Below are 17,905 nucleotides of genomic sequence, written 5' to 3'. Positions count from 1 at the left end.
AACTGGATATCTGTCGCATCCAGTGGATGCCGGCAAAAGCTACACGGGTGTCTAAAGTGATATGCACGATAGCTGTGGGCGTACTTTCAATCCTACATGGTCTGTGCTGAAAGTAGTAGGACTGGTTTTTTCCTGGGCGAACGGGCGGACGAGAGGTGGACTGCGCGTGCAGGATCGTTGAAGGGGGATATTGGGAATGCTGGGGAAAATCGGCAGTCGGCTCTCGGCCGTTAAAGAGAGGAGGTCGCTTGTACTGTGAACCCCTGTCGAAACGTCTCGTCACGCAGAATCGTCGAGCGTTTACTGGATCAGCGATACGCGATCAAATTTTGAGTAAATCTTGGTAAAACGGGCAAAGAGACTTACAATATGATTAAGGAGGCCTACGGTGACGCTTCCATGGGTAGATCAGGTGTTTTCGATAGGCACAAGCTTTTCCGAGAAGGTAAGGAAAGAGTGGAGGAAGACGACCGCTTCAGACGCCCTTCGACCAGCAAGACCAACGAAAATGTGTAGCGAGGGAAACATTTACTTAACAGTGATCGTATAATGAGTGTCAGAATGATTGCTGATGACTTTAGCATTCCTCAAACCCAAGTTTTTGGGATCGTGACAGAAAACTTATCCATGATTAAAGCGTGCGCGAAGTTGGTGCCGGGAGTGTTGTCAGAGGAGGAAAAGGCCAACCGGTAGGATCTTCTTCGTCATCTGAATGAGGACCCCGATTTTTTCTCCAGCACAAGGCGGCAACGCTGTCTCAGCCCCCCTACAGCCTCGACTTGGCCCTGCCAGACTTTTTTCTATTCCCGGGAATAAAATCGACCCTCGAGGGGAAACATCACGGATCGGTAGAGGTGGTTCAACAGGCCGTGACGAGGGAGCTAAACAGCATTCCGGTCCAGGCGTTCCTGGAGGCGTACGAAAACTGTAAAACTCATTAGCAGCAGCGTGTAGGTGCGGAAGGGTGCTCCCTTGAAAAATTGTAATCATTTGTACTATTCTCTTGAATAAATTTTGTTTAAAAAAATGAGTCCTACTACTTTCAGAACAGACCATGTATAATACAAAAGACAGAACTGTAGGTCATATCTTATAAACAAAATATTGTAAGCTATATATGAGAATTATTTTGGAATTTTAGAATACAGCACGTTGAAGGATAGAAGGAAAAGTGAATAACGAGGATTTGTGGGAAGCTGTTTCTCTATTTACAGTCATATTTCGTTCCTGTGCGGCTTCAGAACAAGTAAGCACGGGATTTCTCAAGGTGATAAGATTGCAGGCGGTAGTACATTCACGAATCGACAAAGCCCACTTCATAGCCTAATACTTAAAATCTGCGTCGTTCCCAGGTGCAGCTCGATTTTCCCGAACACTTTCCTTACGTTTTCACACCGCTGTTCAGGCATTGTACCTAGGTTGCACTGCAAAGACCCGCATTCCCTCTGACAACGATTACAATCGAGTACGCTTGTCGCTATAACCACTGCCCAAATTCTCCGCTTCTAGTGAGGACGCAGGTGCGCCCAACAAATTCTTATTACGAATTCTGCAGCACTCTGACCCCATGGCAAAGCAAACGACACCCTTCATTTTACGAAGCAGGTTAAGAGAAGGGGGCATGAGATGACGATGATAGAAAATTTGTACGTATGGTCGGTTTACAACCAGTAGCTTTATAGACAAAAAGGAAAATAAAATTTAGTTTTTGATGCTAAATCCTTTGCGCAAGTAAATGTTCCTGAGCGCGCTTTTTTTGTACATTTCAGGGTTGTCTTATTTTTCTCGTGGCAACTAATGTCTGCTTTCTTGTAGAGTCAGCATCTTAGAGATGCGATCAGTATGGGCTCGCATTTGGCAAAGCGTACTGATTTCCTTTTGGAAATGAACAGTCACAAAACTCGAGTTGTTTCTGAAAATAATATTTTTATTGGCCGGAACGAAAGTACCTATTTCTGCAATTATTGCAAGAAAAATAGCTGGTACGTAAGTAAAGATACGGGATGATACGACGGCCTCATACTGCGTCGCAGCTCTGGTCGTACGCCATAGTTTTTACGTCGCAGAGGTCTATGTAGTACTGCATGCAGTGCTTGGGTACGCCGTTCTTCGCTCCCTCGGTTGTCCACAAAATGCACTCTGTGGAGTCGAAAAAAGACATTTAGCTTAAGAAATAAATATATTTCATGAAATGATAAGCTTTTTGTTGTGTCAGCAACATGGCTCCTCTCTTCCACATTTACTCAGTACAGGGCACACTGGTACGTTTTTTTTTTTTTCGCGCAATGATATTTTCATTAACAATCACGTCTAAATCTGAAGCACAGTGTTCTTGTTCGCGTACGGTTCATATTGCCAACAAACATGAAAATATACTAAATTCAGCTGAAACAAAACGACCCAGAAACTAAAAATCAAGCAGTTTGCGGTGAAAGTTCAGTGGCTGTTCCGAAGCTTTTTGCTTCCACGTGATTGTAGCTTACTTTAATTCGCATTGATTATTTGATTGATCTCTCTTACCCTGGTTATCCTTGTAAGGAATCTCCAAAATGACGCAGGTCTTGTAGTCCGTGTAGATAAAATTGGCGATGTATTCAGGGCCATCGGCTGAAATTTATTAGTTTTCACGTGAAGATTCCCAAAATACGCTCAAGCCCAAAAGGTCGCGACTCAACTTCATGCTCTCATGTGGTTACATAAGCACTTAACATCATCATGTAAGAATTTTAGCCGAAACATCTAAAACGTTTGTAATGGCTCAGCGTTGCAATTCTATGCTTGAAAATTAAATTTTTTAAATCCTACTTTTGCTTCCCATTCGCACGTAGTCTCTACATAAGGTAGCCTGCCAGTCATCTGATTTTCTTAGTTTAATAATTGAAACACTATGTAATAGGTCTTGTTGTACCATGTACGATCGACCTCTTGATTTCAGATGATGATGGTTTTCTTAACATTATTTATGTATTATACTGCTAACCCTCTGATGAGGGCCATTATAGCGAGGGAAAACATGTACAAATAAGATTGAAATTATAACTCCCATTGCAAAAAATACATTCATCAAACAGAACTACAAATTTCCACCCTGTTCCCGCAAAAACGTAAAGAAATGTTTAGCTTCATGAGAAGATATTCCATGCATGTAGTAGCTTTCTTACTGTCATCCAGTGTGTAGACAGGCTTGTCGGGACTCGCTCCTGCCTTCAAGTGATAAGAGATGTTTTTGCTGAAAACAAATATCATTTCTTTTAGCACGCAGCAGGTTTTATGGCCAACTATGCGCAGAACGTTATGGCAAAACATTCTATGGCCGCAAATGGGCTTCGAACGCGCTGCGGCCCGAATACGTCAGCTTCGCTGGCTACTGCGTTAGACCAATACGTTATCACCGCAGAACAACCCATGTGTTTAATTACCAGCCTCTCACGCTGTGCTTTAAATGTCGCCGTCTTCAAGCTCTTCCATACGTGGGCAATGGATACAGAGCAGAATGTTATCGCGCTGCCCTCTTAAACCGATCCTCAAACCGAAACCGAAGTTGTAACCGAAGTGCAGGAGTACCTAATTTGCATTTCAAAATTTGTCATAACCACGTTATGTCACCTGCAGTTTTTGTTTTTAGAGTGGCAGCTCTACTAGGCACATTTTCCGATTTCGGGCATACGATGAGCCTTGGTCAAAAGTTTTAAGGCCACAGTGTTCAGCTGCAGCGAAATGAATGTTCCGATAATGCTCCATGTAGCAGGTCATTCAAAACACAAGCAGGAAGCTTCTCTACCCCAAGAGGTATCCTTCTGCTTGCATTGCGAGGTCATTTGGTCTTTAATAGTGCCCTAGTTGCTCTGTTATGCGGCTGAAGCTAAAAGCATTTTGGCCTTAAGACTTTTGACCAAGGCTGTACGTACATGTCTGAAGCCTGCTTTGTAGCAGGCGACCCACCTGCCCACCGCGTTGTTGGCAACGTCATAGATGTGTGCACTTAGCAGGCCTTCACCCTGGTATAGGTTTGGGCTAAGGGTGAACCTGGGTGAAGGCCTTCAGGGTAAAGGCATTTGTGGTAAAGACGCTTAGGTAAAAGCCATTTATGGTAAAGACCTTTCAGTGTAGAGTCCTTCATGGTAAATGTCTACCGGGTAACTTCCTGCAGGTGACAAGCCTTTAAACCAAAGGCCTTGATGGTAAAGGCCTTTAGGTGAAATGCCTTTAGCACGTAAGGACCTTACGTCGAATGTTGTTTCGGTGCCACGAGTAAGACCTGTCCTTTTGCCGTATATTTAATCCCTTCCCACGTATCCTGGTTTATGTGTCCACCCTCAATAACGGATTTCAAGCACCTCGATTTTCCTCATAACCACAGGCAGAAAAGTTAAGCCTCATTTCTGTGGGATAACCCTGATCCCTGCACTATATATTAAACATCAGTGATTTTTGAGTAAGTAAAATGACGCAGTAACTGTCTCACTTCTCGGTGGACACCTCAACCGTACGATGAGGGAAGGGAACAAGGTGGAAATGGAAGAAAAAGAAAGAGGTTCCGTGTTGCGGAATAATTTCGACCACGTGTGGATCTCTAATGTGCTCCTACATCGCACAGCACACGGACGCCTTTTGCGTTTCGCCTCCATTGAAACGTGGCTGCCGCGGCAGGGGTACCCGCCGCGGTGGCACAGTGGTTACAGCGTTCAGCTTCTGAGACGGAGCACCCGGGTTCGAGCCCGGTCGTGGCGGCAGCGGTTCGATGGAGACAAAACTAACCTGAAGTAGAAATGTTTCACTAGTTTTGATTAGCAAAATTTATACATATTATTAAAACATTTGATGCGGATCTGTCCACAAAATCTAGCGTGTGGAACTAAAGTTGTAACTATTGCAGAGAGTTTAAGAGCAAAAGCAAGAAACGCTAGATGAGTGATCGCTTGTTTGAACGCCGAATATGGGGGCATGCGATCGTACAGGTGGTAGAACTGGTTTTATGCGCAATTCCATGTTTTTGTTCGTGCTATTTAAGAGCTATAGTGCGCTAGCAGTAAGGCTTCCAATTTCTAAAATCCTTTTATCTGTTTAAGCGTCTCAATGCAGCTAGGCCTGCAAAAATAAATAAATATGGCCGCGAGTGGGCCGCGCCTGGGTTTCGAACCCGCGACGGCGCAAACAGATCGTCTTCGCTGGCTACTGTACGAGAGCACGAGCGTTGGATAATCTGGAAAACCTAAACCAATTTGAATCGCAGCGCAACCTCAATTGCAGCTTCCACTTTGAATATTATTCTAATGATATCGATATTTTGCTCTGCTACTGATGTAATCTTTTTTGGCCCAAAACAGGAAATCAGCAAAAAAACTATGCTATCGCCGTAACAGATCACCCCTCATGTTTAACCGCCACTCTTTTGCGCTGTAAATTGCATGTCGTCGTCTTCATCAACTTCCATCCGTTCGCAATGGATCCAGAACACACCGCTTCGCAGTGCCCTCTTGAGGAGCGTTAAGCGCTCCAGTGTACTACCGCTGAGGTCCCCAATAATCGATTTCACGGATTTTTGCCTAAAGCCTGGCCTTCAAATTCTAGCCTCGAACCGAAAGCGTAATGAAACGCGACGTGCTAGCGCACATACGTACTTCGCATTCAGCCAGGTAAGGTAAATTGGCTGTATTTTTGTCTTTCATTAAACAGTTCAAAATAACAGCAGGACTTTAATTTGCACCGTTGGCCCAGGCAACTCTTTTAACGCATTGCACGTAAAAGGGGGAAGGAATCAATAGCAGAACTTTAATTCGTCCTCCTAAATACGAAGACAAAAATGCCATCAGTTCAGAATAAGTAGCCTTCTAGGGTTTGACACCAAGAACGTTTGCAAATTTGTTGTTTCGTATATCTTAGGCGCTGTCAGAAAGCTTGGCGGAAGGAAGAGCAAGCGATGGAAATATCGCTTCTTCCCATTCCTGAGTTCTTTGCGTTAAGCTGGTAAGGGCGATGAATACTGAGAGAAACTGTCCACCTGGACGGCACGTATACCCCTTTTTGCCTTTCTTTGGCATGCCACCGCTTGACGCCACGTAAACCATAACTCTCAAGATACCGCAGTACGTCATGTCTAGAGCTGGCTGAATGCGCCATTTGCCTGAGGTCTAATGAGGTGTAGTGAGCATTGGAAGATATGATGCCTCGCCCATTCGTTTTCATAAAATATGGGGGACACTTAAGCTCCGCCTTAAGGGTATGACGCGAAAGCGTTAACGATTTCCTTCAGTGGACTCCACACACAGACATGTTCACTGAGAAATCGAAAGCAGACGACGCACTTTATACTGCTCACGCGCCATCTGTTGGAACAGCAGCGTACATCAGATCGTCGGTGTCTTCCGGCGGCTGCCGCATGCCAGCGCCACCGCATGATCACTGCGAGCGAGACGGAACTTTCCGCTTTTCATGATGCACATGATGATGCACCACGAGTCTCTGTGGCGCCATGGAAGCTTTCACGGGCATGCAGAACGCCTGACACTCATTAGCAAACGGCCAATCGCGTGGCACATAATGCAGAAATGACGTCACCGAACCAGAAGAGGCGTCAAGCAAGGTACAAGTGAAACCGAACGTGGCGTGTCTCGGTTTAGAACGGCTCGGTTTAGGACAGAGCAAAGGTGCCGCTACATTACGGGCATGCATATCTGACAAATGGTCTTGCATGTGTGATTAGTCATGCAGAACCGTCAACGCGATAACTCAAAGAACACAAATGCTACGAGGAATGTTAAAGGCAGTGCTCCTATGAACGCGAAAGCATTGAAGCATCAGCTCGTGCGGGCTGATAAGACTGCCTTACTTCTGATAACTGCACGCTGCTACATTCCCTTCTCCGGCTTTGGTGGAATTCTATCACTATCATCCTGCCGCACTTCCAGTGACTGGGGCACACTCGCACAAATGATGTTCTAGCGAAATGTTGCTGCCACTATCGCTGGTCATTTATGGCTGAAATTCTGCAGCATTTATTGGCTCATCACGGGGTATATGCCGCTTATGCTACGGTACTTTGCTGTCAGATGATCACATGAGTGCAGCAGACGTCGTCGCAAAGTTGTAGTGGTGAGTCATCGGTAGGCTTGCGCTTACGTACCGCGACGTCCGCATTCAACAACTGCTTTGGCTTATGATGTGTATTAGTTCTTACGCGGCGCAGACATTAAGAAAGAACGAAAACCATTTTATTCAGAGGCTATCGTTGCTAAATCTGCGGTCTTCATTCTTCCCCTGTGAGGTTTTAGCCTAGGCGAGATACACGGGACGCATCTTACACCGATCGGTTAAAACTGGGAGAAGACTTCACCGTCACGCCACTAGCGGCCTCTCAGTGAACTCCTCAGTGCTGCTCAGATATGCATGTTATGGTGTAGCATGGAAATTTCAAGATCAATATCACATAACTTGCTGGCACCTCGACATGCTCGCCTCCAGAACCTGTTTCTAGGCATACGTGCGCTACGTATTTAAGAAACAAAACACACTTCGCAATTTAGCGAACACGCTTCTTAGGACACAGCGGAACTAACAGCAGCTGGACAGAGCGCAACAAACAACTGGATGTTCTAAACTTTAATCTGGCGTGCGAAGCGTGTGCTCTTGATCTGTAATGTGTTTCCTCCCTGGCGTCAGTCCTGTGTTTTGTGTGCCTTCTGTGTCCTCGTTTCTTGCGCCATACCAGTTTTTATTCCTCCCTATGATACCCATCACATACCTAAAGTAGGATACACCTTAAAAAGCAGCAGTGGATAACGCTGGGCCACGGACCGCGATGTCTTGTATTACTCCGCCAGCCAATCACAACAGTAAACGAAATCAGCTTTTTAATGTTAGAATGTATTAAACGAGCCATTTATAAAAATTTTAGACCTGATAATTCTTTAATTGTGATTGGCTTCTTGTATAGGTAGCAAGAAAAGTTTCAACAAATGACCGCATTTTTGTCATGGAGGAATTCTATGCGGCGGTCCCGAATGTGGCAGAGTTTCACTCCAGACTCAAGTTGTATCCGACTAAAGAAGCATACATAATCAACCAGCCAGCTTTCTTGCACCATTATTACAGAGCTTCTCTAGAAATCACTCCTGGATTTCGATTCTGAGTTTTGCAAAATTTTCGGTGGCAGTGGACCGCAGTTAGTCAGGCGGCCCGATCAAATTAGGAAGATTGCAGGGATAAGGTAGCCGCAGCTGGCACAAGGCAGGTTGAATGGGAGAGATTTGGAACAGGGCTTTGACCTGCAGTGGACACTTAGTGTGATGCTGACGATGATTGTTGAGAACTCTGCGGCGAAAAGTACAAGGCTCCACGTGCCTTGGGTGGAGTCAGTGCCCTTACATTGCTGTATGACGTCGCCCTTACCACAGTTAGCCGTAAATACTACCGCATTTAGAACTGCGTATCATTAGATTCACATCAAGCTTACCTGTCGTGACCATTCTCGTTTTTGAGAATCCAGACGTAGGTAGCTGTATGGGCATCCTCGTCAAACTCAGAACGCACGGTCTTTAAACAGTCGAGGTCTCCGTCCTGGTCTTCGTCGAATAGGGCAATCGCGACAGGAAAGGTTTCGAACATCTGCAAAAGCCAGTATTGATAATGACAACAGCTTCTCGCCAAAAAACTCGACTGAGCCATTATTGTTCAATTCCAGCAGCATTACTATTTGGCTAGAACGCTAAATTGCTAAAACTTTAAGCATCGTCCCAGAAGATGATGTGCTTGTCCGCTGTATCTTTCACGCGCCGCGAAAAGGATGAACACAATTTCCCGGCAGTTGTTGAAAGAAAATGTATCTCTAAACGAACAGCCCTAACGCTGCTTTCGATGCGCTGTAGGGCGATACTTTCAAGCAAATCAGCTCAGCCTTACAAGATTTCGTTTCTTCTCTTTTTTTTTCATATACCTATTTTGAAAAGTGCCCAATGAAAAGCCACCCTCCGATCAGTTAAGTTTTCAGGATTTGCTCACCTACCACAGCTATGACCTGCCTTTGACCTGCTGTACCTTGGAAGAAAATACAGATGTCGAACCGTTGTCTAAAGGGTGGCGTTTCGGCTCCTAGCATAAGCCGAATGGATACATCTCCCAACAACCGAATAGATACGTCTCCGGAGAACACCTCAACTGAGTCATAAACGTAGATAAGATATAATAACGAGCCTAAAACACTGTCCTCTGGTACACCATAGGGAAAAAGGAGCACACGAGAGGAACAGTTTTTGATTTCCACAAACTGGCTTCTATAGCAAAGATACGCACTGGCCCATCGAACAATAAAACATGGTATAACAAAGCGATCTAATTTATAGAGTAGTTTATCTTGACGCCCTTTGTCGAAGACCTTAGAAAAATTCAAAAATCAGAATTTCTGCCTGACCAGACGCGGCAAGTGCGCTCAAGAAATTATGCACATTTGAAACCAGCTCACTGACCGTAGTCATATATCTTTTCTGAAGCCATGTTCATAGAGTGACAACTCTTTGCGATTAGCTAAAATATCTTTAATGTAAAATGAAGCAGCGTGCTCAAAGTGTTTGCAGCAAGTGCTTGTAATTGAGACAGGACGATAATTATTTGCAGAAAGCCAGTCACCCGTGTTATGGATTGGTGTAACACGTGCGCTGAGTCAACTAGCTGGTATGTCGCTTGTAGCTGTCGACAAGTTGAACATATCCAGCATGATGTCCCCGTGCTGGGAGCCTGAACGCCGTGCTTTAAAGAAACTCATCATAGTCCATATTTTTCTTTTAATGTATCCTCTCAAGCCAGATGGGGTTCCGTTACAACCTCTACTTCAACTACGCTACGGTAAACCCGTCCTTTTTACTACGGGACAAATTCCTGCGGCTTCATCTTCTACCCTGCGCTCTACATGGCGGCCTCATTTGTTTTCCCACGTCGTCCATGCTATTGACAAACCTCAAGTCACCGCTGGCTCCAGCCTCATCAACCGTTGATTTTATCTCCTACTCATGCCTAAGTCGTCGAATAAAATTTCTTTCCTCTTTCCTTCTCTATCACTTGCTTACTAAACAAGATAATAATGTGTACGCTGATTTCTGACACCAAGAGTGAGGCATCCAGGTCCGCGGAGTACATCGTCCCGGCCCTCAGCGGTTATCTCGTCTCGAAGAATGGATCCTAACCTTAGTTTTTCACCAGTGGCGCCGCTGTAAAGAAGTTCCGGAAGGAATGTGCAGACGATAGCGGTGGCTGAAAGACACCACCTATGGACCTACCGAATGGCATTACCGCGAAAACCATTCATTGAAGATACGTCAGGGAATGCATATTTTGTCGATGCCCGCGGGTTAGGGATTTTTCTGTCTCTCGAGAAAGAAGTAATTTATTCAAAGTAATCACGAAAAGTCTAGCAACTTCTTCGTACCCGATTAGGATAAAATTAAAAGGTCCCTTGTAGCCAGGTGGCAATTTTACCTAGAGGGGTGTCGATGCAGATTGGTTAGGAGAAACTTAAAAGGTCCTTTGTAGCCATGTGGCAATTTTACTTATAGGGGTGTCGATGCAGATTGGTTAGGCGAAACTTAAAAGGTCCTTTGTAGCCATGTGGCGATTTTACTTATAGGGGTGTCGATGCAGATTGGTTTCTCCAAAGGCACTGCAAGAATAAACTGCGTGCTGTCACACCCACAAATAGAGCCGCAGAAACGTTTTCTATCGCCCCTTGTCTGGTGCCAAAGTAAAGCGCAAAGAAAGTATAACTACAGGGAGGTATACTAATGCCACAACGAGTAAACTTCCAATGTCACAAGCCTGAAACACAGGATGGGATAAAAACTAATGCGTCCTATTCTGGGAGTCCCGGGACTGCGTTGCCAGTAGAGAGAGCTGACGCTGTTGTACGGCCGAGATGAGGCGTCTTGCAATGTGCAATGCACTATACCATGCTCTCTTTTGTTCAGTTCGAATTTACAGCTTTTACTTTATCAGGCGAGCGAGGAAGCATAGGGTTCTCTGAAATACGCACCTTGAAAGCGTCTGTGACGTCATGCTGTAACTGGCGCTTTGGTTCTCCGTGAGAAAAGGAGATACTGAATGCCAGAAGGCAGAAGCCGAGCAGTGTCAGCGATTTAAGAGGCTGCATCTTTAGTGCTCCACAACAGCTTACGCACCTCAGCATCCCCTGTCCCGACGATTTTTATACTCGATTTCAGCCGGCGTGCAACTGTTGAGCTTGTCAGCGCAGGTGGATTGGCCCAATCCTCACAATCGATTTGCAGATTGCACGTCAAACGTTTAGATGCCTCGGTTATAATCCTGTCATCCTTCAGTTTTTGGCCCAAGCTTTTGGTTCGTCGTCTGCGAATTGTTTCGTGTACCCTTAATAAAGAAATCCAACGTTTTATTTGTTTCTTTATTCTCGCCCTTTACGTCATGCTCCCCTGTGGCTTGTTCTGCGTGGTATGAGCTCATTAAGCGAAGCAAGTGGAAAAGTTTATGAACAAATCGCATAAATCAAACGGCGGAAAGCTTATAGAGAACTTCCACTACACTACGCATTTCTACTAAGCTTTTCCGTTTTACTTTTTTTTTCTACCGCTCGCTTCCACTGATGCCGCTAGCTGCACAGTTTTATCATTTTCTGTTGCGGGCTGGAGGGGTCTTTCGGTGTCTTTTTCCCTCTTCATTTCTAGCTGATAGCGAATGCTCGCGAAGTTGCACGGGGCAGATGAAATTTTAGGGGAGGGTAAATGTGCCATGCTCGGTTTTCTGTCGTGAAAGCAACTTTTGTAAGAGTGTGCGTGGGAGAGCCGATGACTTCCGGCTGACCTGCATGCACGTGTCACTATCGGTACCGTAGAGTTTCACTTGCCATCCTCAATTTCTTTTGCTAGAATTTTCAAACATTTTCTCTCAGTTACCGTGTTTTTTTTTTCATTTTCATTTTGCATTTACACATGCATTTTATGAGGGGGGGTGCTTTCGGTCGGTGCAAGTCCTACAAAGTAAGCACTATGATGATAATGATGATGATGTCCTCAGGCTTAATGGCACATACTCACGGCGGGGGATTGGCCAGGGTGCATAGCGGATACAAACGCACTCATGTACAGGGAATGGAGTATTTTTTTAAAATTTTGTGACGCAGAGCTAGAATTTCTACAATGAAAGCAGCGATCCCGATTAGAAGACGCAGCCATGCCCGCTACATGACTAAGAATGCATTTCATCTTGCATGTGTGAAGCAGTTCGATAAGACTTTCTCGCAGTGCTGGCTATGTATCAAAAATAAAATATTTGCTCTAAGGCTGGCCGCTGTTTTAATTAAAAGAATTTGATTTCTGCCGGTGGTCAAAACTTTTTTTCTTGTTTGTTCGTAGGGATGCCTCTCAGACGCGCGATATTTCCAAAAACATTATTTCAGCTACCGAGAGGAACATTTATTAAAGGCTGACAAAAACAATTTTTCTTTCCGTGACAGCGGTGAAATTCGATACCACAATGGCTTTTTTTTTTATCTGGCTCATCCCGTGACGAAATTCCTGGCGGCAATGATGCGCATTTACTTTGTTGGACTAATGAAGCGATCAACTTAGATTAACGACTGACATAAAAATGAAATTAAAGACTTTATATTTTTATGACAGGCTGGTGCCCTTACAAGCCGAGATAGCATTCTTTCTAACTCGACTGATCTGCAGAGTGTACACAATTTAGCGTTTCACAACAACCTGTCTCACAACAGCTTTGATAGACGTCTTTACTGTCGTTCATTCTGAGGAATGCTGGACATTATTTGAATCCGTAGCAAAAAAAAAGTAAGAAATGCTTGTCCAGCTTAGCAAGCCGGACTCTTTGAAGTTAGCAGTTCATTTCTTGTGTCTGCCTGGATAAGATACCATAGGAGATAGGCAAAAGGCACACTGCCTGACAAACCCTAATATCCTTGTAACTAAGAGTTCATTAGGCGTATATAATTACCAACACAGGAAAATCTATGGTCAAAAAGTGTTACTAAATGGCAAGAAATTGCAATGAATATAAGAAAAAATGAACAAGCCTAGTGAGATGAACGTCTGCAGTTAAAAGTTTAAGAAGTGCAACAATGGAGAAAAACAAATTTCAACTACATTTTGCGCGAAGAGTGCAATAGGGATATCCAGCCGAGTTCCGTCTTCGAGAACCAAAAATTGCACGAAAATTTCCCGCTAACTACACTGAAAACAAAAAAAAAATTAATTTGCATAGTTTCGTGTTAAAGCATTGCGTGTTGGGTGTAGGCAATAGCAGATCAATCACTTTTCTATACTGAGCATTTCGTTAATTTCGGTGCTTTTATTTTTCATCCATAGCATCATTACTGTCTGCTTAAATACTTGAGGCGGACAGTTTGTCACAGCGTTAGATGTTCTACGCGCTGAGATGTCCCTAAGCTCATAAGACAGTACACGGTTGGGCAAATGAATTTGCAGAGACATGCTTGTTTTCAATTATAGAATGAGCCATGTTCGCCCATCAATAAATCAAACAATCAATTGGTCAAATATTTCTTTTTCTTACATGGCCAACAATTGTCGACAAAAGCATTTTTGAGCAGGAAACCGTTTATAACGCAATATAACGTAAGATTTCACTATAACAATAAGTATATCTGCAAATCACCCGATGAGAGAATCACATTCGTTTTTTACTCACGTTTTCGGTTCGATGCGGCCGGTGGAAACACTTTAAAAGAAAGATTTTGCTACATATCAGAAGCAAGTACCATTATCTTCAATATTTCTATAACAGTACCTTACAATTTTCCAATTTTAAAAATTTTTGTTCGAGAAAGTTGGGCATAGGAGGTCACACCACTAACCGCTGTAAAGCAACTTGGCAGTGTCCCGACCCCTCTCACATCGACAAAACATGAAGATGGCAGCTAGTGATGTACAATATAGCAAAGAAACGCAGAAACGGAACTGAGCCTGGGCAAGAAATGCCATGCGAAGGCAAGATGACTGATGGTTGTTTAGGGTAACGGACTGGGTACCAAGGGAAGGCAAGCATAGCAGGGGCGCAGAAATTTATCCTGGCGGATGAGATTAAAAAGTGTACGTGTATAGGGTGGCCGCTGCTGGCACTGGAAAGGGTTCACAGTAGAGATATCGGGGAGGCATACTAAGGCTGATGATGATGATGGTGGTGGTGAAATGGATAGTAAATTATCCGGTAACATATCAAAAACATTACCAAAATGCAATAAAAATAGCGAGTAAATTGTATATATCAGCAACATATTGAGCAATAGACAACAGCAACGATTAGAATTAAGAGGCATGTACTATTTTTGCAAGCAGGATAAAAAAGTTTCTGCTTTAACTTGTTAATTGAGCATTAATATGATTCATTAGTAACACTATCATTTATTATAAAATGTCATGGACTTATTAACTAGTTTTTATTCAGAGCTCTCAAAGGCACACTAAAGACAAATGTCACGGTAACAAGAAACAAAGCTACACATATAAATAACCGTCACAAAAACTATCAAAGCTTTTACCGCGCTACATTGCTGAAAAAAACTGGAGGATAATTAAGTTTTACGACCCGCCGACAAAAAATCGCAAAAAGGCAGACTGCTCTAGTTTCCTAATCATGGCCAAAGGTTAAAGCCACGCCCTGCCTTAAGGGTTTACTGCAAGCTTCTTTTAAAGTTAAACCCCTGCCCTCCACGCGATGTCCTAAACGGCCCTGGAGTGGTTTTTCGCCACCCTCACAAGCGCCTCTTTTCAAGACCAACGCGGCTGCTTAAAATATGATTCGATCCTTCGCGGTGGATTAGTGCGGCGTTCGGTTCGTGAGCTTAAGAATGCGGGGATCGAATCTTAACCGCGGCGGCCGCATTTCGATTGAGGCAAAATGCGAAAACGAGCGTTTCCACACACGTTTTCCACAGAAAACGAAGTTTCTGTGGAAGCTGTTACCTTTCCTTTGAAGCCGTATGACTGCGCTTGGGGGGATGCCAATGAGTAACTTGCTCCCTTATTACAAATTTAGTCCACCTTGGGGGATTCCCCTAACCATTTGGCCAACACTGTCCCCACTTCGAGTTATTGATCAATTCGCTCTCGCCCTACCATACGCTAGCCATCTCGGTTAGCTCAGCTGGTAGAGCGACTGCTGTGAAGTAGTGGTCCAGGGTTCGAACCCCGTAGCAGGACGAATTTTTCTTTAACTACGAAGTTTCTGTGGAAGCTCCTAGCTTTCCTTTGTAGCCGTATGACTGCGCTAGGGTGGATGCCCGTGAATAATTGGCTCCCTTATTGCGAACGTGGACTGTGCTATGTCAGCGCACGTAAAGAACCCCCGGTGGTCAAAATTAATCCGACACACTCTCTACTACGGCGTCTCTCATAGCACATGCAGCACTTTTAGACGTTGAACCGCACATACCATGCCATTACATACCCTGCCGCACTATATACTTAGCATACAATACCGAAATATAAACCGCTGTAAAATTTAAATCTATTGCAAGTTTCCATCGCTGTAAGAGCATGCAACGCCCTCTTCAGTGAAACGCTTTAAAAGCAGGCTCCTTTCAGTCTGAATGACTTTGTGCTAGCAGAGGCTGAGTAAAGCAAAATTTCCTAAATCGTAATTTGCATCTCTTTGGCACCAAGTGTTCTTCGGAGACTCTATAAACGCTGTCAGAAAGGAAATCTCCGTTACAAATGAAGCCAAGGCGATCCAGAAGAACCAACAGGAATCCAAGTTTGAAAGCACTAGTTTTCTGTACACCTGCAGCAATCGAACAATTATTTTAGCCGTCAGTCCAGCTGGAGCCCGCGTTAAGACCGTTAGAGGCAGGAAACAGGGAATCCCACTTAGCCGACACATGTCGCAAGTAGAGAAAAATGCCCTTATTCTGCCGTGGGAGTGACGGCAATTAGAGCGGAGAGCATGCACTAGATGCGCACAGTCAGTTCCCATGCTCGCTTTAATTGCCAGGAGTTTCCTGTTTAGTTCTTATTTTTGTTTGCTGACAGATTGCTGTTGTATTTGGTAGACTTCGTCATTCTTATTTTGTCCTGTACGGCCCTTGCGCAGGCTTTCTGTAAGGTTTTCTTCAATAGAAGCGCTAAAAGTGCAGCGCGGCTCACATTAGAAAAAAAAAAAACAGGCAATCAGTACTCTGGCACAGTTACAGAGCCTATGGACTGCAGCGGATGCCTAGTCGTTTCAGCATCCGCCTCGCATGCGGAGGTGCGAGGTTCGATTGCCAGTGCCGCCGGGTACCGACTGGTGGTACAGTGGTACAAGCTCGCGCGGCCCGTGTTCTCATAAACTCATAATCAGCACCTTTACCATTTTGGCATGCACGGCATCATTAGTAAAGAACAAATTGAAGCTAGTTTTTCTTTTATTTTTTATCGTAATCAACGTTTATCTTCGGAGTTGACCAAATGCGGGGAAGTTCGAAGCGAACCTCAAGTCACAACCACCACCTTACGTGTTCGGCGCCTTCGGCTGGCTCATGAATACAGGGCGACAAGTTTGGGTCGATTCAGCTATTAGCGACCAGACGCAGTCGGCTCTAACAAAAGGCGCTGCCCTTGCAAAAATTCTTTTAGATAATCTATAGACAGTCTATACACAACTGTCTATAAAGTCTATAGACTTTCTATAGACAAATCCTATAGACTAGTCTATGGCCAATAGAAATCCTATAGGCAGTCTAAAGACAATCTATAGATTAATGGCCGCATACATTTAGCAGACTTTTTTCTATATGCAGTCTATAGACTATGAAATGACAAACTTAAATATATATAGGAATACAACAGAGTCTATAACAAGTCTATAGACCATTTTTGTAAGGGTCCGAACCTGCTCGGCTTCGCGCTATCACTCGCAATTGCATACTTGAAGCCTCAGAGCAACTGCGAAAGTAGGGCCACCAATTGACGGCTCTACAGCCAGCTGTTTATACCAAGATCGTCTTTCATCACTATTTCAAATCCCGGGGTCGACCAGCTTTAGGGACACATACAGTGGACTGACGAATACAATAAGCTTCCAGATAAGGCTCGTCCTTTGGAGCGTTGGATAAATAAACCATCGCCACTTGTTGCCCATATTAACGCATAAATATGCGCTTTTTGCAATGGCTAACTGCGAATAATATTTGGTCAATGAAATGGTCAATGCAACCAAACATTAACAAATGCAAAGCCATGCGTGTTTCAAGAAAATCTACTGCCTCGCTTACGTATTTTATTGATAACATGTCTTTAGAGTCGGTACCAACATACCTTGGCGTTCATATCGAGCACATATTAACAACTCAAATCGCATGCTAGGTTACTTACGTCGCCATTTTTTCAACGTTCCTTCTTCTGAGAAACTTGTGCTACATAAAACACTAATTCGTTCCAAACTGGAGTATGCATCATCATTCTGGGATCCTCCTTATGACAGTCATATTACTGGTCTTGAGATGGTTCAGAGTAACTCTGCGCGTTTCATCCTGACTAATTACAACCGCACTTCTAGCATAACTACTATGAAGTCTAGCCTTTCTCTCATATTGCTGTTACTTCGTCGAAAAGTGTCTCGTGTCGCATTATTTCACAAGTTGCACCATCATCCTGTACTGCGGAGTCACCTTCTCCCACAGCCATTTTATGTATCCCATCGTACTGACCATAATCATAAAGTCGGTTTATTTTCTTGTAACACCAAATACTTTTCTCGGTCATTCTTCCCGCGTACCTCGCGTGACTGGAATCACCTTACCACAGATATTGCCGACATGAATAATTACGAGATCTTCCGCGAAGCTATAGCTAGCATTGTATACTTAGGTGCTATTTAAACTTGTCTATCTGCTGTATTTTTCTAATCTCATTCTTGCGTTTTTGCCACT

At 44.1% G+C, this 17,905-nt stretch overlaps 1 protein-coding gene across 1 annotated transcript; it reads right to left on the bottom strand.

Annotated features, from left to right (window-relative positions):
* Nucleotides 1-1,943: 1,943 nt before the first annotated feature.
* Nucleotides 1,944-11,134, bottom strand: LOC149343006 (uncharacterized). The gene is made up of 5 exons (XM_089546863.1): nt 11,018-11,134; nt 8,453-8,604; nt 3,162-3,229; nt 2,521-2,607; nt 1,944-2,139 (listed from the first exon to the last, which is right to left on the bottom strand). The coding sequence occupies exons 1-5, from the start codon at nt 11,132-11,134 to the stop codon at nt 2,018-2,020; spliced, it is 546 nt and encodes a 181-aa protein (XP_089402989.1). The 3' UTR covers nt 1,944-2,017.
* Between the last annotated feature and the right edge of the window lie 6,771 nt (nt 11,135-17,905).

The sequence above is a fragment of the Amblyomma mixtum genome, chromosome 5 (assembly GCF_055824585.1).
Source record: "Amblyomma mixtum isolate Tamu chromosome 5, ASM5582458v1, whole genome shotgun sequence".
Lineage (NCBI taxonomy): Eukaryota > Metazoa > Arthropoda > Arachnida > Ixodida > Ixodidae > Amblyomma > Amblyomma mixtum.
Note: the sequence above shows the minus strand (reverse complement) of the source record. Positions and strands in the feature narration are given on the sequence as shown.

What these genes read in the sequence shown, in the direction of transcription:
- LOC149343006 (XM_089546863.1), bottom strand. Translation starts at nt 11,134, where the DNA reads ATGCAGCCTCTTAAATCGCTGACACTGCTCGGCTTCTGCCTTCTGGCA. An exon ending in AACGAGAATGGTCACGACAG is followed by an intron (nt 3,230 to 8,452) that starts GTAAGCTTGATG and finishes ATTTGTTTTCAG; the next exon opens with CAAAAACATCTCTTATCACT. An exon ending in TGTCTACACACTGGATGACA is followed by an intron (nt 2,608 to 3,161) that starts GTAAGAAAGCTA and finishes AATAAATTTCAG; the next exon opens with CCGATGGCCCTGAATACATC.